The sequence below is a fragment of the Chlorocebus sabaeus genome, chromosome 20 (genome assembly GCF_047675955.1).
Source record: "Chlorocebus sabaeus isolate Y175 chromosome 20, mChlSab1.0.hap1, whole genome shotgun sequence".
Lineage (NCBI taxonomy): Eukaryota > Metazoa > Chordata > Mammalia > Primates > Cercopithecidae > Chlorocebus > Chlorocebus sabaeus.
Window position 1 is genome coordinate 91,391,508 of NC_132923.1, and position 15,614 is coordinate 91,407,121.

At 48.4% G+C, this 15,614-nt stretch overlaps 2 protein-coding genes across 8 annotated transcripts in view; both read left to right on the forward strand.

The window, feature by feature from the left end:
- The first annotated feature begins 19 nt into the window (after positions 1 to 19).
- On the forward strand, positions 20 to 4,199 carry CCDC163 (CCDC163 homolog). Of its 5 annotated transcripts, none has more exons than XM_037998894.2 (5): positions 20 to 620; positions 665 to 742; positions 1,735 to 1,819; positions 3,528 to 3,655; positions 3,905 to 4,199. In XM_037998894.2, the coding sequence occupies exons 1-5, from the start codon at positions 543 to 545 to the stop codon at positions 4,010 to 4,012; spliced, it is 477 nt and encodes a 158-aa protein (XP_037854822.1). In that variant the 5' UTR covers positions 20 to 542; the 3' UTR covers positions 4,013 to 4,199. The 5 variants fall into 5 exon arrangements, with proteins under 5 accessions (XP_037854822.1, XP_037854789.1, XP_037854795.1 ...); XM_037998861.2 differs by lacking the exon at positions 1,735 to 1,819 and adding an exon at positions 2,685 to 2,914 and having other exon boundaries at positions 53 to 315; positions 709 to 742; XM_037998867.2 differs by lacking the exon at positions 1,735 to 1,819 and adding an exon at positions 2,685 to 2,914 and having other exon boundaries at positions 53 to 270; positions 709 to 742.
- A 4,241-nt stretch (positions 4,200 to 8,440) lies between these two features.
- Positions 8,441 to 15,614, forward strand: part of TESK2 (testis associated actin remodelling kinase 2) — a 150,433-nt gene continuing 143,259 nt past the window's right edge. For all 3 annotated transcript variants that reach the window (XM_007978965.3, XM_037998779.2, XM_073007354.1), the window contains exon 1: positions 8,441 to 8,762. The gene's annotated coding sequence lies outside the window, so the exon portion shown is untranslated. The remainder of the gene's footprint in view (positions 8,763 to 15,614) is intronic.

Genomic DNA, 15,614 nt, shown 5'->3' on the forward strand with positions numbered 1-15,614 from the left:
ACGGAATCAGGAAGACTCAGTTTCCCGGCAAGCTACACGGTGGGTGTGTGCATGTACGTGTCTCTTCCAGGGAAAGGTAGTTCCGCCGCCTCCATCGCGGGTTGTGTTCGCGAGAGGCGAACTCAGTTTCCCAGGTGGCGCAGCGGCAGCCAGTCCAAAGTCGGACTTGCAAAACCAACCCGAAGTTTTGAACCCGGCGGCGGCAGTTGTCACTGGCACAGGTTTGGCGTGGTGGCGCCAGTGTACTGCTTCTGGGGAGGTCTCGACCAGGTTCTGGCATCTTCAACCCCCACCTGATATCTGCGTATTATCAGGGTATCCCGCTTTCCCCCCAGTTCCCCAAGAGCGTCCTTCCTTTCCCTAGTCCCACGATCGCAGTTTTGGTCGGATAGTGCATCCCCCTACTCCAAGTTGCATCCCCACTACCCTCTTTCCATCTAACGTGGTGGCCTTTCCTGGGCTGTACCTTGGGTATCCCCCGCTGAGAGAGTAAGCACAAGACACCAGGGAGCCAGACCCCTGCCGCTCCCCTGCCACAGGATATGAGTAGGAGCCTCAGCTGGTTTGAGCAGCTGGATGTGCTTCTCAACACTACTGATGGAAATGTGGCCCAGATTAAGGTGAGGGGTTGGTGGAAGTCCCCAGTTTGCGTGGGCAGGCTAAGGGACTCTCAGAGCTCATTGACCTGTGCAACTGTTTCTTTTGTAGCAGTAGCTGTATCCTCTTGGGGTCTCCAACTCAGGTAAGTAATGTCTCTTTCTACTTCCAAGCCCTTTCTCTTTCTGTGCCTTCCTCCAGGGCCTGTATCATCCATTACTCCTTCCAAATTCCAACTCTGTCCTTTCCTTAACTCTGTTTCCCCACACAGACCCTGCACTTAACCCTTCCTTATTCCCTCAGCCGGGGACCTGGCTGGGACCTGGATTTCCTCTCATCACTTGCCTCTGCAGTCAGGAGTCCAAGCTCAACAGCCTTGGGCTTTAGAGACTCCCACAGTCCTACAAAGACTGAGCTGCCCTGAGTCCTAGAGCCCATCCTCTCTCTGGGATGAGGTTACTATTCTCTGATCCTAGCTTCAATCTCAGGCTCAGGTGAGGCTTGGAATCCTTGGTGTGTATATGTGATGTTTGTGTGAGATGAGGATATTAGGGATTGGGAAAAGCTGTTATACAGTAGCTCATATGTTTTTTTCTGCCTGGGTAGGTGACTGAGGCACTAAGGCAGGCAGTGCAGGGCCTGCTAGAAGAGCGAGAGCAGCAGAAGTACCAGCTCAGTATCTTGGAATGTATCTGGCCAGTTATTTTCTTCATACACACAGCTTCATACGTATGCATACAATTTTGCCACACACCTGTTGCATGTGCACATGTGTCTTGTTTTGCAAGTAGAGTATCTAGGGTCTTGTGAAACTCTTAGAGAGGATGATCCCCAACTTGTCCCACTACAGCATCACTAAGGTTGCTGCAGGGGGCCCCAAAGGGGAGGGCTTTTCTCCTGGAGCAATGCCTGGAGGAGCGGAGAAGGTAACTGCAGGACCTTCGGAGCCAGGTGTGGGAGAAAGCCCAAGCCCAGATGCAAACAGGACCAGGAGAATGCAGTACTACCAATGGCCTTCCTCAGGGGCTGCAGACTGAGTAAGTGATAGGCAAAACCTTGCCTTCTTGAGGCCTTTGAAATTTTGGCATTCTGGGAGGCTGGTGGCCTTCTTACTCTGGATTTGTTGACTGACTCTAGAATAGCACTGCTGTCACTCCTACAGTGCTGTGGGAGGAGTCAGAGATTATGCAGAAGGAATTGAAATTGCTGCAGTACCAGTTGAGTAAGTAAAAGGTTGGGGGTGAATATGTGTTTCCTTGTCCGCTTTTCTGGAAAGTCTTCTTCTTCTTCTTCTTCTTTTTTTTTTTTTTTATGAGATGGAGTCTTGCTCCGTTGCCCAGGCTCACTCTGTTGCCCAGGCTCTGTTGCAATGGTGCAATCTTGGCTCACTGCAACCTCTGCCTCCCGGGTTCAAACGATTCTTCTGCTTCAGCCTCCTGAGTAGCTGGGATTACAGGTGCCCGCCACCACGCCCGGCTACTTTTTTTCGTATTTTTAGTAGAGATGGGGTTTCACCATGTTGGTCAGGCTGGTCTCGAACTCCTGACCTCAAATGATCCGCCTGCCTCAGCCTCCCAAAGTGCTAGGATTACAGGTGTGGGCCACCGCACCCGGCCTGGAAAGTCTTCTTGCTCTCCCATTAAGTGGTCATGGCTCCAACTGCCTGAGCTACTGAGAAGTGTGGCCAAGTATTTTGTTGCACTCTTTGCCTCTCATGGTGTGAGTTTAGTCTTTTCAGTCAGCTTGGAAGCTTCCCAACGGCTGAGCCAGAATGTTTCTGTCTCAGTTTTCGGCAGCAGGCTGGTCACAGGCAGGGAGGGAGAAGGAAAGAAGTTAGGGAACAGCCCCCTTACATTCTCTCTCATCTGCGAGCCAGCGCCAGCAACTGCTGCTGAAACTGATCTGGCTAAGGGATGACAGGCTCAGTTTGGCAGTTGGAAGGTAGGACTAGGTTCAGACTTCTCCCTGCATATTTCTCTGTGGAGGACCTTTCCTTTCTCTGTCTATCCTGTTCTGCAGGGAGGCCAGGATACCCTCTCCTGCCCCTGTCTCGATTAATCTCTTCCCTGTGCTGACTCTCTCTCCAGAGCTCTTCTTCCTAACCCTTCTGCTCCCGGCCATGAGAAACTATCCTTGCCCACATGAGGGTTCCAAGTGTGCTGAAGAGGACAGTCATGGCGAGAGGTTTGGTTCCACCTGAGCCCATGATCTGGCAGATGTTGGAGCAGTTGCAAAGTGGCCAGGAAGGCAAGGGTCATACCCTGGAGGCTGCCAGGACAGAGGACCAAGATGCCTGGAGGGAACACAACCTCCTCAGGTCAGGGGGTGTGGGTGCTGTGCCAGTGGAGGGGAATTGTCTCACAGGTCAGACACTGGGGACCAAAGTTCAGCTATCCTAGATTTGGCATGGGCTGATGGGGGCAGTATGAGTATCTGGTTGTAGCCCATAAGGGCATTGTTTACTTGATATAGAGTCACTGAGGTACCTTTATATGTCTGGATGTTAAAGAGGGAGGAGAGATCGGCAGGGCTTAGTGGCTCACGCCTATAATCCCAGCACTTTGGGAGGCCAAGGTGGGCAGATCACCTGAGGTCAAGAGTTCAAGACCAGCCTGGCTAACATGGTGAAACCCTGTGTCTACAAAAATTAGCCGGGCATGATGGCGGGTGCCTGTAATCCCAGCTACTCGGGAGGCTGAGGTGGGAGAATCGCTTGAACCCAGGAGTTGGAGGTTGCAGTGAGCCGAGATCATGCCGTTGCACTCCAGCTTGGGTGACAGAGTGAGACCCCCATCTCAAAAACAAAACAAAACAAAAAAAGAGGGAAGAGACCAGAGTCCTAGCCTCAGGAAAGAGGACAGTTCTGTGCTGGTAGGGGCCCCTTGACACATCATCATCATCTCTGTTTCTGGTTCTGTTCCCCTTTCCAGGACCTCCATACATGTTCTCCAATCTAAGCTGCCTCTGGCCACTACCTTCACCATGTCTGTTTCTTCATCTAGCTTTGAATTCAGTCTTCTGGACAGTAACAGTAGCTGGGAACTTTTATGGAAGCCAGGTGAGGATAAGGACAAGGATTCCTGTTTTGGGGGAGGCTAAATCTGAATGGTACCTGAATGCCAGCTGCCTAATTATTTAACACTAGGTAGAATGGAGTCTCTGCCTTTCTGTGAATTCATTGATATCTGTTGCTATTTATCCTGTCAGTCCTGTATGTCCCTCTATTAGAAAGGCCTAGGGCCTAGTTCTGTGCATATCACAATGCTTGCTGATGACTTGTTTTCTCTTCCCTTTTCCTTCCTCTTAGATCCCCAGAGGAGCACTCTTCCTATACTGGAGCCCAGCAGCTTTCAGCTCCATGCCCAGAGTCTTAAGCAAGAGGGCCTATTCCTTTGGGGCCCCAAGATGCTCCTGAATGACCTGTAAGGACTCGTTAAGAGTAGTAAGATGAAGGCTTCTTTGCCCACCCTCCCCTCCAAGGCCCTGTTTCTGGACTGCCTGCCTCTACCCTCTTGATGTAGCTATTATTTGTCCTCTCTACTGAGGCTTTTCACTGCTTGCCCATCCTTGTTGCTGGGCTGCAATAAAATGGTTTAACTCTCCCTGATGTGTTTTCTATGAGTCAGCACCCACATGGGATAGAATCAGCTGTACCTGTTCATCTTCCTGTTACTTTAAGTGCTTTCTATGACCTCTACCCCTGAAATCCAAGTTCATAGACATTTATAGCTGTATCTTTTATTTATTTATTTATTTTGAGACAGAGTCTTGTTCTGTTGCCCAGGCTGGAGTGCAGTGGTGCCATCTCAGCTCACTGCAACCTCTGCCTCCTAGGTTTAAGCGATTCTCCTGCCTCAGCCTCCCAAGTAGCTGGGATTACGGGTGTGCGCCATCATGCCTGGCTAATTTTTGTATTCTTAGTAGAGACGGGGTTTCACCATGTTGGCCAGTCTGGTCTTGAACTTCTGACCTCAAGTGATCTGCCCGTCTTGACCTCCCAAAGTGCTGGGATTACAGTTGTGAGCCACCGTGCCCAGCCTATATCTGTACCTTCTGAGTCCAAGCTCAGTTGAACTTGAAAAGTAATGGGAGCTCCCATTCTGGTGAGGAGAATGAGGTAGGACACTGCTCTGGGGCAGTAGTGCTAGGGGGATGCAAAGGAGGATGAGATATTCTGATGGGACCTGGATCTGGACAGTAGGAGGCTACCTTTTCTCATCTCCAGCTTCTGGCAATTTTTTTTTTTTTTTTTTTTTTTGAGACAAGGTCTTATTCTGTTGCCCAGGCTGGAGTGCAGTGGCATGATCTGGCTCACTGAAGCCTCTGCCCCTGGACTAAAGCAATACTCCCACCTTAGCCTCCCAAGTAATAATATATGGGACTATAGGCACATGCTATCATGCCTGGCTAAGTTTTAAATTTTTTTTTTTTTTTTTTTTTCTGAGACGGAGTCTCGCTCTGTCGCCCAGGCTGGAGTGCAGTGGCAGGATCTCAGCTCACTGCAAGCTCCGCCTCCCGGGTTCACGCCATTCTCCTGCCTCAGCCTCCCAAGTAGCTGGGACTACAGGCGCCTGCCACCTCGCCTGGCTAGTTTTTTGTATTTTTTAGTAGAGACGGGGTTTCACCGTGTTAGCCAAGATGGTCTCGATCTCCTGACCTCGTGATCCGCCCGTCTCGGCCTCCCAAAGTGCTGGGATTACAGGCTTGAGCCACCGTGCCCGGCCTTAAATATTTTTTGTAGAGACAGGGTTTCACCATGTTGCCCAGGCTAGTCTTGAACTCCTGGGCTCAACTGATGCACCAACTTCAGGCTCCCAAAGTGTTCGGATTACAAGTGTGAGCTGCTACCATGCCTAGCCCCAGCTTCTGCTGCTTGAGGCTCTCTTTGGCATCTCCACACATCATCCTTAGCAGCCCAGATTGCATTTCTGTAGCAGCCTGTTCCCTGGTCTCTTCTTTCACTCTCTCTGCCTCTAATACAGAGGCTTTAAGAATTTTTTGGCTCTGACTTCCAGTAAGAAATACAATTTACATTGTGACCTAGTAAATATGTGTGTAGATTTATTAACTGAAACAAAAATGTTATGATTTAATTTTTATCCTTAGTAGGAGTGATACAATGATATTTTCTATCATATTTCATTAAAAAATGCCTTGTGACTAATGATCCTGATCCTTTCACTACTTGGACATCACAGAACATGAACTGCATAGGTCCACTTTTTTTTTCTTTTGAGATGGAGTTGCAGTCTGTTACCCAGGCTGGAGTGCAGTGGCGAGATCACAGCTCACTGCAGCCTCAACTTCCCAAGCTCAAGCGATCCTCCCACCTCAGCCTCCCATGTAGCTGGGACAACAGGCATGCACCACCACACCCGGCTAATTTTTTGTCCTTTTTGTAAAGATAGGGTTTCTCCATCTTGCCCAGGCTGGTCTCGAACTCCTGGGCTCAAGTGATGCTCCTGCCTCAGCTTCCCTAGTAGCCAGTACTACAGGCATGTGATACGACACCCAGCTAATTAAAGATTTTTGTTTGTAGAGATGTGTGTCACTATGTTGCCCAGGCTGGTCTCAAACCCTTGGGCTCAAGAGATCCTCCTACCTCAGTCTCCCAAAGCCCTTGGGATTATAGGTCTGAGCCCACACACCAAACCTCAACAGAAATATTAAACAGCAATATGGAAAATTGTTTTTTGAGCTGTCACCAGGTGGCAGCACATGATTTGTTGCCAGAAGAATGGTACCAAAAAGCCTTTGGTCAGGGGAACTGGGTTGGGGTGATCTCTCTTCTACCTTCAGAGATCCTGGGAGCTACCAATTAATCTTCCTAAAACACTGCCCTGTTTAGTTTATGGTCCTGCTCAAGAATAGCACTCACAGCATAAAAAAGGACAAATCTGAATATTGGAATTTTAGCCCAACCCACATGCAGCCTCTTCTCTCTCCAATATCTCCTACCACATTTCTTTCTTTCTTTTTATATATTTTTTGGGACAGGGTCCTGCTCTGTTGTCCAGGCTGGAGTGCAGTGTCACCATCCACAGCTCACTGTATCCTTGACCTCTGGGCTCAGGTGATCTTCTGGCCTTAGCCTCCCAAGTAGCTAGGACCACAGGTACATGCCACCATTCTGGACTTTTTTTTTTTTTTCCCCCTGTACAGACAGGGTCACGTTATGTTGCCCAGGCTGGTCTCGAACTCCTGGCTTCAAGTGATCCAACTTGACCTCCCAAAGTGCTGGGATTATAGAAGTGAATCACCGTGCCTGGCCATATTTCTTTCTTTCTTTTTTTTTTTTTTTGAGAGGGAGACTTGTTCTGTCGCCCAGGCTGGAGTGCAGTGGTGCGATCTCGGCTCACTGCAACTTCTGCTTCCCCGGCTCAAGCGATTCTCCTGCCTCATCCTCCCAAGTAGCTGGGACTACAGGCGCGCGCCACTACACCCGGCTAATTTTTATATTTTTAGTAGAGATGAGGTTTCACCATGTTGGCCAGGATGGTCTTGATCTTCTGACATCTTGATCCCCCTGCCTCGGCCTCCCAAAGTGGTGGGATTACAGGCGGGAGCCACTGCTCCTGGCCCTGGCCGTATTTCTTAAACTTTATTGCCACCAGGAATGCATACCACCTATACTCTTCCAGGAGGATGGAAGTCTTAAGATGTCTGAAAAGGAGTCTCTAACCCCCGGGAGTGCTAATACAGTAAGTCCCATACTGCTCGCTCTTGCTGTCTTCCTGTTCCAGTCTCTTCAGGCATGAGATTATGAACTCCTGATGTCCAGGCACATGCAAAGAGAGAATATGTGCCTTGAACAGCGGGCAGAATTCTTAGCTGGGAGCAGTGGCTCACGCCTGTAATCCCTGCACTTTGGGAGGCTGATGTGGGCAGATCACTTGAGTCCAGGAGTCACAGATCAGCCTGGGCAACATGGCAAACCCCACCTCTACAAAATATACAAAAAATTAGTCGGACATGCTGGCGTGCCCCTGTAGTCCCAGCTACCCGGGGAGGCTGAGTTGGGAGGATCGCCTCAGTCCAGGAGTTTGAGGCTGTAAGTGAGCCATGATCGCGCCACTGCACTCCATCTTGGGCGACAGAGTGAGACCCTTCTAAAAAAAAAAAAAAAAAAAAAAAAACCCAACAGAACAAACAAAAAATCCCAACTTATTCCCCACCAGCTTTCTTTCAAAATCTGTTTTCAAGCTAGCTGAAGTGTTATCTCCAAGCCTTCACTTAACCGAATCTCATAGTCCTGATTAATTTCTTCCCTAGCATTTTGTTTAGCTCTACTGATTGCTCTTACTATTTCAAGTCGCTATTATTTATATATTTTTTCCTCCTCACTATACTGAGATCCTGCGGGACGCCGCATTCTTACCGCTTTTCCTTACTCAGCTATACCTTGACCAACCCGAAAGCCGCGCCAGTCTAGTCCATTTTCAATTGGCTTTATCAATTACCAATCATTTCTGTGTTTAACATTTTTATTGGTCCATCTTGTGTTTACTTCCCCGCCCTCTAAGAGGCTCCAGGACTTGGGTTTCCCCCAGGTGTATTCCCTCCTCCTCCCTTTCCCACACACTGCTTCTTCTGTTTTTACCTCGACTTCCTTCCTATTGGTTCCCTTCGTCCTCCGGAGTTGGCGCCTACGGCTGTTGATTGGCTTTTCTGGACGCCCATTGTGCCCACCCTCATACCACGTGGCATTCCTAGCGCTAATTGGGTAATCCCACTAGCTCGTTTATCAGGAGTTGACAGTTGATTGGCTACTCTGAGGGAGGGCTTGAGGGAGGGGCGTGGTCAAGCGAGACCCCGCCCCCAGCCCCCCTGCTGGGCCGGGTAGGCGTTTCAGTCTCTCGCGGCCCGGGAGCTCAGCAGAGTTACCAGCTGCCCTCTTGGTTTCACTGGTCGGATTGTCCTCCTGGCCCCGCCAAACAGGCGGGGGGAGCGGCCCCAACTGTGGGGCCATGGCAGTGGTCTCCTCGTTCTCCGCCGCCACTAGCCCAGCTGAGTCGCCGGCTTCTGCGCTAGGGGCTCCCACCGCCTCCGCAGGCTAAGGAGCCGCTGCCACCAACAAGCCGTGAGGGTTACTATGCTCCCTCTTTGCCGGCGTCTCCTCCTCTCGCCCGCGCAGGCACCCCTCTGGCTGCTCAGTCCTGCCTCAGGTAACGTGAAGAGAGGACGGGGGACACAAACCCGGGCATCCTGCCCGGCCCGCGCGCGCGGCCGCTCCACCTCCTCTGCCCCGGAGCAGAGGCGCCTGCGCCCCTCCGCACCCGACGGGACCCCTCGGCTTCCCAGAGGTCCCCCTCTCAGTGGCGGCGGACGTTCCCTTCTCGGCCGCTTTCCCCTTTCCTTCTCACTTCCCTCAGGCTCCTCGCCACGTCTGCTCCCCCTTAGAACCTGGGAACCCATTAGAAGTTACCTCGCTCGCATTAGGGATCTTTCGTTTTCTCGGAAAACTCTTGTTTCAGAGACTTCCAGCTCCCCACTGAGCGCCTCCCTGCTCGCATACCCGCTCCGGCCTCAGAGTTCTGGGTTCCTTCACTTGACTTCCCTCCGACACACTCTTCCCTTGAAAACGTTCACCTCTACCCGGGAAAACACTTCCCTCCCCTCAGACCCTACTGCCTTCCCCCTCTTCTTTCCTCCCTTGTCATCATCTCCCTTCCTTTCCCCTCTCTGCTTTTTACTCTTCACTATGAAGACTGGACTAAGCCAGTGTTCAGATTTCGCTACAAGTGCAACCCAGGTTTGTGTAATTTAAAAATCTTTAAATTGTATACCTCTGAGAAGAACTCGCTGAGGAATTTGGACTTTATGCTGCAGGCATGGGGAGCCGTTGAAGGTTTGGTAAGCAGGAGCTTGGTATGATTGCATTATCTCTGGTGAAAATATAGAGGAAGGATTGAAAGTGAAGACCGTGTGCAGGCGGAAAGGCCAGGTAGGCAGAACACGAGTGTGCTCATCTAGGCGGGAGGGAATGGCACGAAATTCCAAGAGGTTTCAAAATAGAGTTGAGAGGAATAGTAGGAAGTTTCTGACATGGCTGATGGTGTGAATCGGTAGTGTTAACTGAAATAGGGAACATAGTCTCCGGTCATACCACCCTCAACGCGCCTGATCTCGTCTGAAATAGGGAGCATAAAGAAGCAATTTTGAGGGAAGGTAATGAATTTGGTTTTGAACAAGTTAACTTTCAGGATTTTTTTTTTTTTTTCTGACGAAGTCTCGTTCTGTCACCCAGGCTGGACTGCAGTGGTGCGATCTCAGCTCACTGCAACCTCCTCCTCCCAGGTTCACGCGATTCTCCTGCCTCAGACTACCGAGTAGCTGGGATTACAGGCATGCGCCACCACACCCGACTAATTTTTGTATTTTTAGCAGAGACGGGATTTCCCCACTTTGGCTAGGCTGGTCTCGAAAGTCTGACCTCAGGTGATCCACCCACCTCGGCCTCCCACAGTGCTGGGATTACAGGCGTGAGCCACTGCTCCCAGCCGAGTTTGAGGTGTTTTTATTTCACTGTGGGTAGCTGGAAATTTGGGTCTGAAAATTGGGAGAAAGCTTGGAGCTGGATACATAAATTTTGAGGGTCAAGAGAATATATGGGGGATATTTGTATGCCTTATTATTTGGAATGGTAATACTGAAAGATGAGAAGAGCTGTGGACCAGAAGGAGCATCATTGTTTGAAAGGTAATAGACACTGAAAAAGAGAGATTAAAGGAATGGGACAAGAACTAGAACATAACAGCATTATAATAGGAGCCAAAGAAAGGATTTCAAGAAGGGAGGGGGATGACTATCAATGTCATGTGTTCCCGAGGTCCAGCTGAATGATAATTAAGAAGCTTTTTTTTTTCTTTGGTGGCAGGGTCTCACTCTGTCGCCCAGGCTGGAGTGCAGTGGTGCAGTCTCGGATCCTCAGCCTTCTGAGTAGCTGGCATCACAGGCAGGAGCCACCACACCCAGATAATTTTTTGTATTTTTTTGTAGAGACGAGGTTTCTCTGTATTGCCCAGGTTGGTCTCGAACTCCTGAGCTCAAAGCTATCTGCCTTCCCTGGCCTCCCAAAGAGCTGGGGTTACAGGCATGAGCCATCATGCCTGGCCTGCCCTGAATTTAGCAATCAGGAGTCACTTGTTTCCTCCGAAATGCAGTTTTGATAGGGTGGGGATGGCAAAGAAGGCAGTGGTGAGATCATGTCGGATTGAGGAAGAAATGAGTAAAATTATTCTCCAGAGTTTGGCTGTGAAGAAGAGCTGGTTCTAGTGAAACTCATTTTTATTGAGAATATACTATATGCCAGGAACATAAAGATGCTTTATAGATCACAACAGCCTTGTGGTTAATATGTCAGTCAGTGTCTCTCTTTTACAGTTGAGAATACTGTGGATAAGGATTTGAGCAGGTATGTCAAGTTCTGAAACCTGTGTTCTTTCCATTATGGCACATGTGTGTTTTTCTTTTCAGTACAGATGAAACAGTTCTGTAAGTGAGGGGAAAGTTTATCTAGGAAATATGTCAGTCAGGCATTTCGTCCTTTGACATGAAAAGGATAGAAGTGAAGACGGATAATGATGTGGTAGAAGAGAAGGAAAGTGAGGGAGTTTGACAGATGGCCTTATTGATGTGATCACTAATCTGTGGAGAAGTCAGTTTGGAGACTGAAGACACTATGGTGAGTTTCTGACTTGAGTCAGAATCTTTATGTTCCTGGAGGCTGAGGTTGCGGGGAGTCGAGATTGTGCCACTGCACTCCAGCGGGCGGGGTGGGGAAGCAAAAGAAACTCAGGAGCTAAAAGATTGTTGACCACATTGAGGGTCCCACTACTTAGAAATAATATGGCCGGGCGCAGTGGCTCAAACATGTAATCCCAGCACTTTGGGAGGCCGAGACGGGCGGATCACAAAGTCAGGAGATCGAGACCATCCTGGCTAACCCGGTGAAACCCCGTCTCTACTAAAAAATATAAAAAACTAGCTGGGCGAGGTGGCAGGCGGCTGTAGTCCCAGCTACTCAGGAGGCTGAGGCAGGAGAATGGCGTGAACCCGAAAGGGGGAGCTTGCAGTGAGCTGAGATCCAGCCACTGCACTCCAGTCTGGGCGACAGAGCGAGACTCCGTCTCAAAAAAAAAAAAAAGGAATAATATATTTGTAATGGGCCCAGTAGCATGGATTTTACACTTTATTCAACAACTTAAGAATAGTAGGACAAAAAAGATGGTTGGATTGATTCAAAATTGAAACTTGCAGGACAGAAAGATAAAATGGGAAGCAACTTTACACTGCTATTGATAGTGTAGGAGATATGTTTGATTCCAAGGGACCAAGCTGGGAGTGGTAAGAAGCAAAATCTGTAGGGAGGCTGGTGTACTTAGAGAATAAAAAGACAATCAGAAATGTGGTTGAAGACCAGATTTTGTAAGAAATCTATAATTGGACAGCTCAGAGTTCATTATTTCAAGGTAAAGACAAAAACTGGCTTAACTGTCTCAATGCTGTTGAAAGGGAACGGAGGAGGTCAGGCGCAGTGGCTCACACCTATAATCCCAGCACTTTGGGAGGCCGATGCAGGTGGATCACGAGGTCAGGAGATCGAGACCATCCTGGCTAACATGGTGAAACCCCGTCTCTACTAAAAACATAAAAAATTAGCCGGGCCAGGCGCGGTGGCTCACGCCTGTAATCCCAGCACTTTGGGAGGCCAAGGCGGGCAGATCACGAGGTCAGGAGATTGAGACCATTCTGGCTAACACTGTGAAACCCTGTCTCTACTAAAAATACAAAAAATTAGCCGGGCGTGGTGGCAGGTGCCTGTAGTCCCAGCTACTCGGGAGGCTGAGGCAGGAGAATGGTGTGAACCCAGGAGGTGGAGCTTGCGGTGAGCCGAGATCACACCACTGCACTCCAGCCTGGGCGACAGAGCAAGACTCTGTCCCAAAAAAAAAAAAAATTAGCCGGGTGCGTTTGTGGGCACCTGTAGTCCCAGCTACTCGGGAGGCTGAGGCAGGAGAATGGCGTGAACCTAGGAGGCAGAGCTTGCAGTGAGCCGAGATAGTGCCACTGCAGTCTGGCCTGGGTGAAAGAGTGAGACTCTGTCTCAAAAAGAAAAAAAAAAAGGGAATGGAGGTGTAGGTTATTGAAGTAGTGGGAGATTAAGGGGCTGTGTTGAATATGTCATCTATATGAATGTCACAGTTGTCCCGCATGATAGCAGGAGATTGAGCAGAGGAGATAGTAAGTCCTGCAGGTGAGCCTGCTCACCAAGGAGGGACCCAGAGTTGGATTGGTGGTTCCTTGGCACTTGTTGAAAAGTAGTACCAAATGGTACAGATGTTTGTATATGAATTAATGGTGATATCCTCAGATACTTGATGCTCTGGATGTATGATGTGTTATTCTCTCTTACAGATATATGTTTGGGATAGACCCTCAAACATAAAAATTCCTTTGTAAGCTTGACATATGATGGGCTTTGATTCTGTTTAAAATATATGTGCTGGCTGGGTGCAGTGGCTCACGCTTGTAATCCCACCACTTTGAGAGTCTGAGGCGGGTGGATCACCTGAGGTCGGGAGTTCAAGACCACCCTGACCAACATGGAGAAATTCCGTCTCTACTAAAAAATAAAAATAAAAAAATTAGCCGGGCATGGTGGCACATGTGTGTAATCCTAGCTACTTGGGAGGCTGAGGCAGGAGAATTGCTTGAACCTGGGAGGTGGAGGTTGTGGTTAGCCGAGATCATGCCACTGCACTCTAGCCTGGGCAACAAGAGCAAAACTCCGTCTCAAAAAAAAAAAAAAAAAGTATATATATATGTGTGCTGTGAGGCTAGGGACTCTCTACCTCAGGATCCTCAGTAACATTTTTTTTATGGTTTTAGTTAATTGTGTGTGTGTATGTGTGTTTTTTTTTTTAATGGAGTCTTGCTCTGTCGCCCAGGCTGGAGTGCAGTGGTGAGATCTCGGCTCATTGCAAGTTCTGCTTCCCTGGTTCACATGATTCTCCTGCCCCTCAGCCTCCTGAGTAGCTGGGATTACAGGCCAGGGCCACCAAGCAGGGCTAATTTTTGTATTTTTTGTAGAGACGGGGTTTCACCATGTTGGCCAGGCTGGTCTCAAACAGTTTTAGTTAATTGTAAAAATAAAATTGCACATTTACATGTGCTTATCCCGAACTTATTTTGAGGAGAAAACTGACTTGCTTTTATGCTTTCTTCCCTGTATAAAAGTATTTACAGATATATTCTTAGTGTCATACATGTCATTTTGTTTTGCAAAAAGAATGTAGTGTTGGAATTTGAAACCTATGATAAGGGCATTTATGGGAATTTCATCTCCTTCTAGTAGATGAAGCCCAATTATTACATTGTATTGTGTGGGTGATGGTGAATGTTTTGACCCAACAATGGCTATTATACTATTTACCAAGTCATCATATGGAGATGACTTCAGTGTAGTCTCACTAGTGTTATTTTCCCTGAACAATCAGAGGCAGTGGCTGTTTCAGAGAAAAGCCTGCTTGTAATAAGTTTTATGTCTTCCATTCCTGAAAATTTCCAAAAGGCAGTGTGATAAAAGGAAAGGAACATTAGGAAAATCTTAGTTGTATTCAACTCTGTTGTTATTAACTATATGATGGTTAATACAAAGGCAAATTACTTATCTTTTGTGAGCTTTAGTTTCTTTTTTAAAGACACATTTAATCTTTGAATAGATAATACATTCAACTGATTATTAAATGTAAACATTTTTTAATATATAAATTTAGGGCTGGGTGCTGTGGCTCATGCCTGTAATCCTAGCACTTTGGGAGGCTGAGGCAGGTGGATTACTTGAGGTCAGGAGTTTGAGACCAGCCTGGCCAAAATTGTGAAACACCCTCTCTACTAAAAATATGAAACATTAGCTGGGTGAGGTGGCATGCGCCTGCTATCTCAGCTACTTGGGAGGCTGAGACAGGAGAATCGCTTGTACTCGGGAGGTGGAGGTTGCAGTGAGCCAATATGACGCCACTGTACTGCAGTCTAGGCGACAGAGTGAGACTCTGTCTCAAAAAAAAAAAAAAATAAATAAATAAATAAAATAAACAAATTTATATAACAGTGAAAAGTCGGTCGGTCGCGGTGGCTCATGCCTGTAATCCCAGCACTTTGGGAGGCCGAGGCGGGCGGATCACGAGGTCCAGAGATCTAGACCATTCTGGCTAACACGGTCAAACCCTTCTGTACCAAAAATACAAAAAATTACTGGGTCGTGGTGGCGCCTGCCTGTAGTCCCAGCTACTCAGGAAGCAGAGGCAGGAGAATGGCGTGAACCTGGGAGGCAGAGCTTACAGTGAGCCGAGATGGCGCCACCGCACTCCAGCCTAGGCAACAGAGAGAGACTTCGTCTCAAAAAACAAAAAACAGTGAAAAGTCTTCCTCCCATCCCTGTTCCTTATTAACCTGGTTCCATGCCCTCTCCAAAACACTTTGAATAGTCTCTTTATATTCTTTTAGATTTTCTTTTTCTTTTTTTTTTTTTTTTTTTGAGACGGAGTCTCACTCTGTCGCCCAGGCTGGTGTGCAGTGGCTCAATCTCGGCTCTTGCAACTTCCACCTCCCGGGTTCAAGCTATTCTCCAGCCTCAGCCTCCTGAATAGCTGGGATTACAGGCACCTGCCACTACGCCCTGCTAATGTTTGTATTTTTAGTACAGACAGGGTTTCACCATGTTGGTCAGGCTGGTCTCAAACTCCTGACCTCAGGTGATCCACCCGGCTCGGCCTCCCAAAGTGCTGAAATTACAGGCTTGAGCCACCACGCCGGCTCCGGCTAATTTTTTTTATTTTTAGTAGACACGTGGTTTCACTGTGTTGGCCAGGCTAGACTTGAACCCCTGACCTCAAGTGATCTGCCCACCTCAGCCTCCCGAAGTGCTGGGATTATAGGCATGAGCCATCGTGCCCAGCCTCTTTTAGACTTTCTTTAGGCAAATGCTTACAAATAAGACTATATGGCTGGGTGTC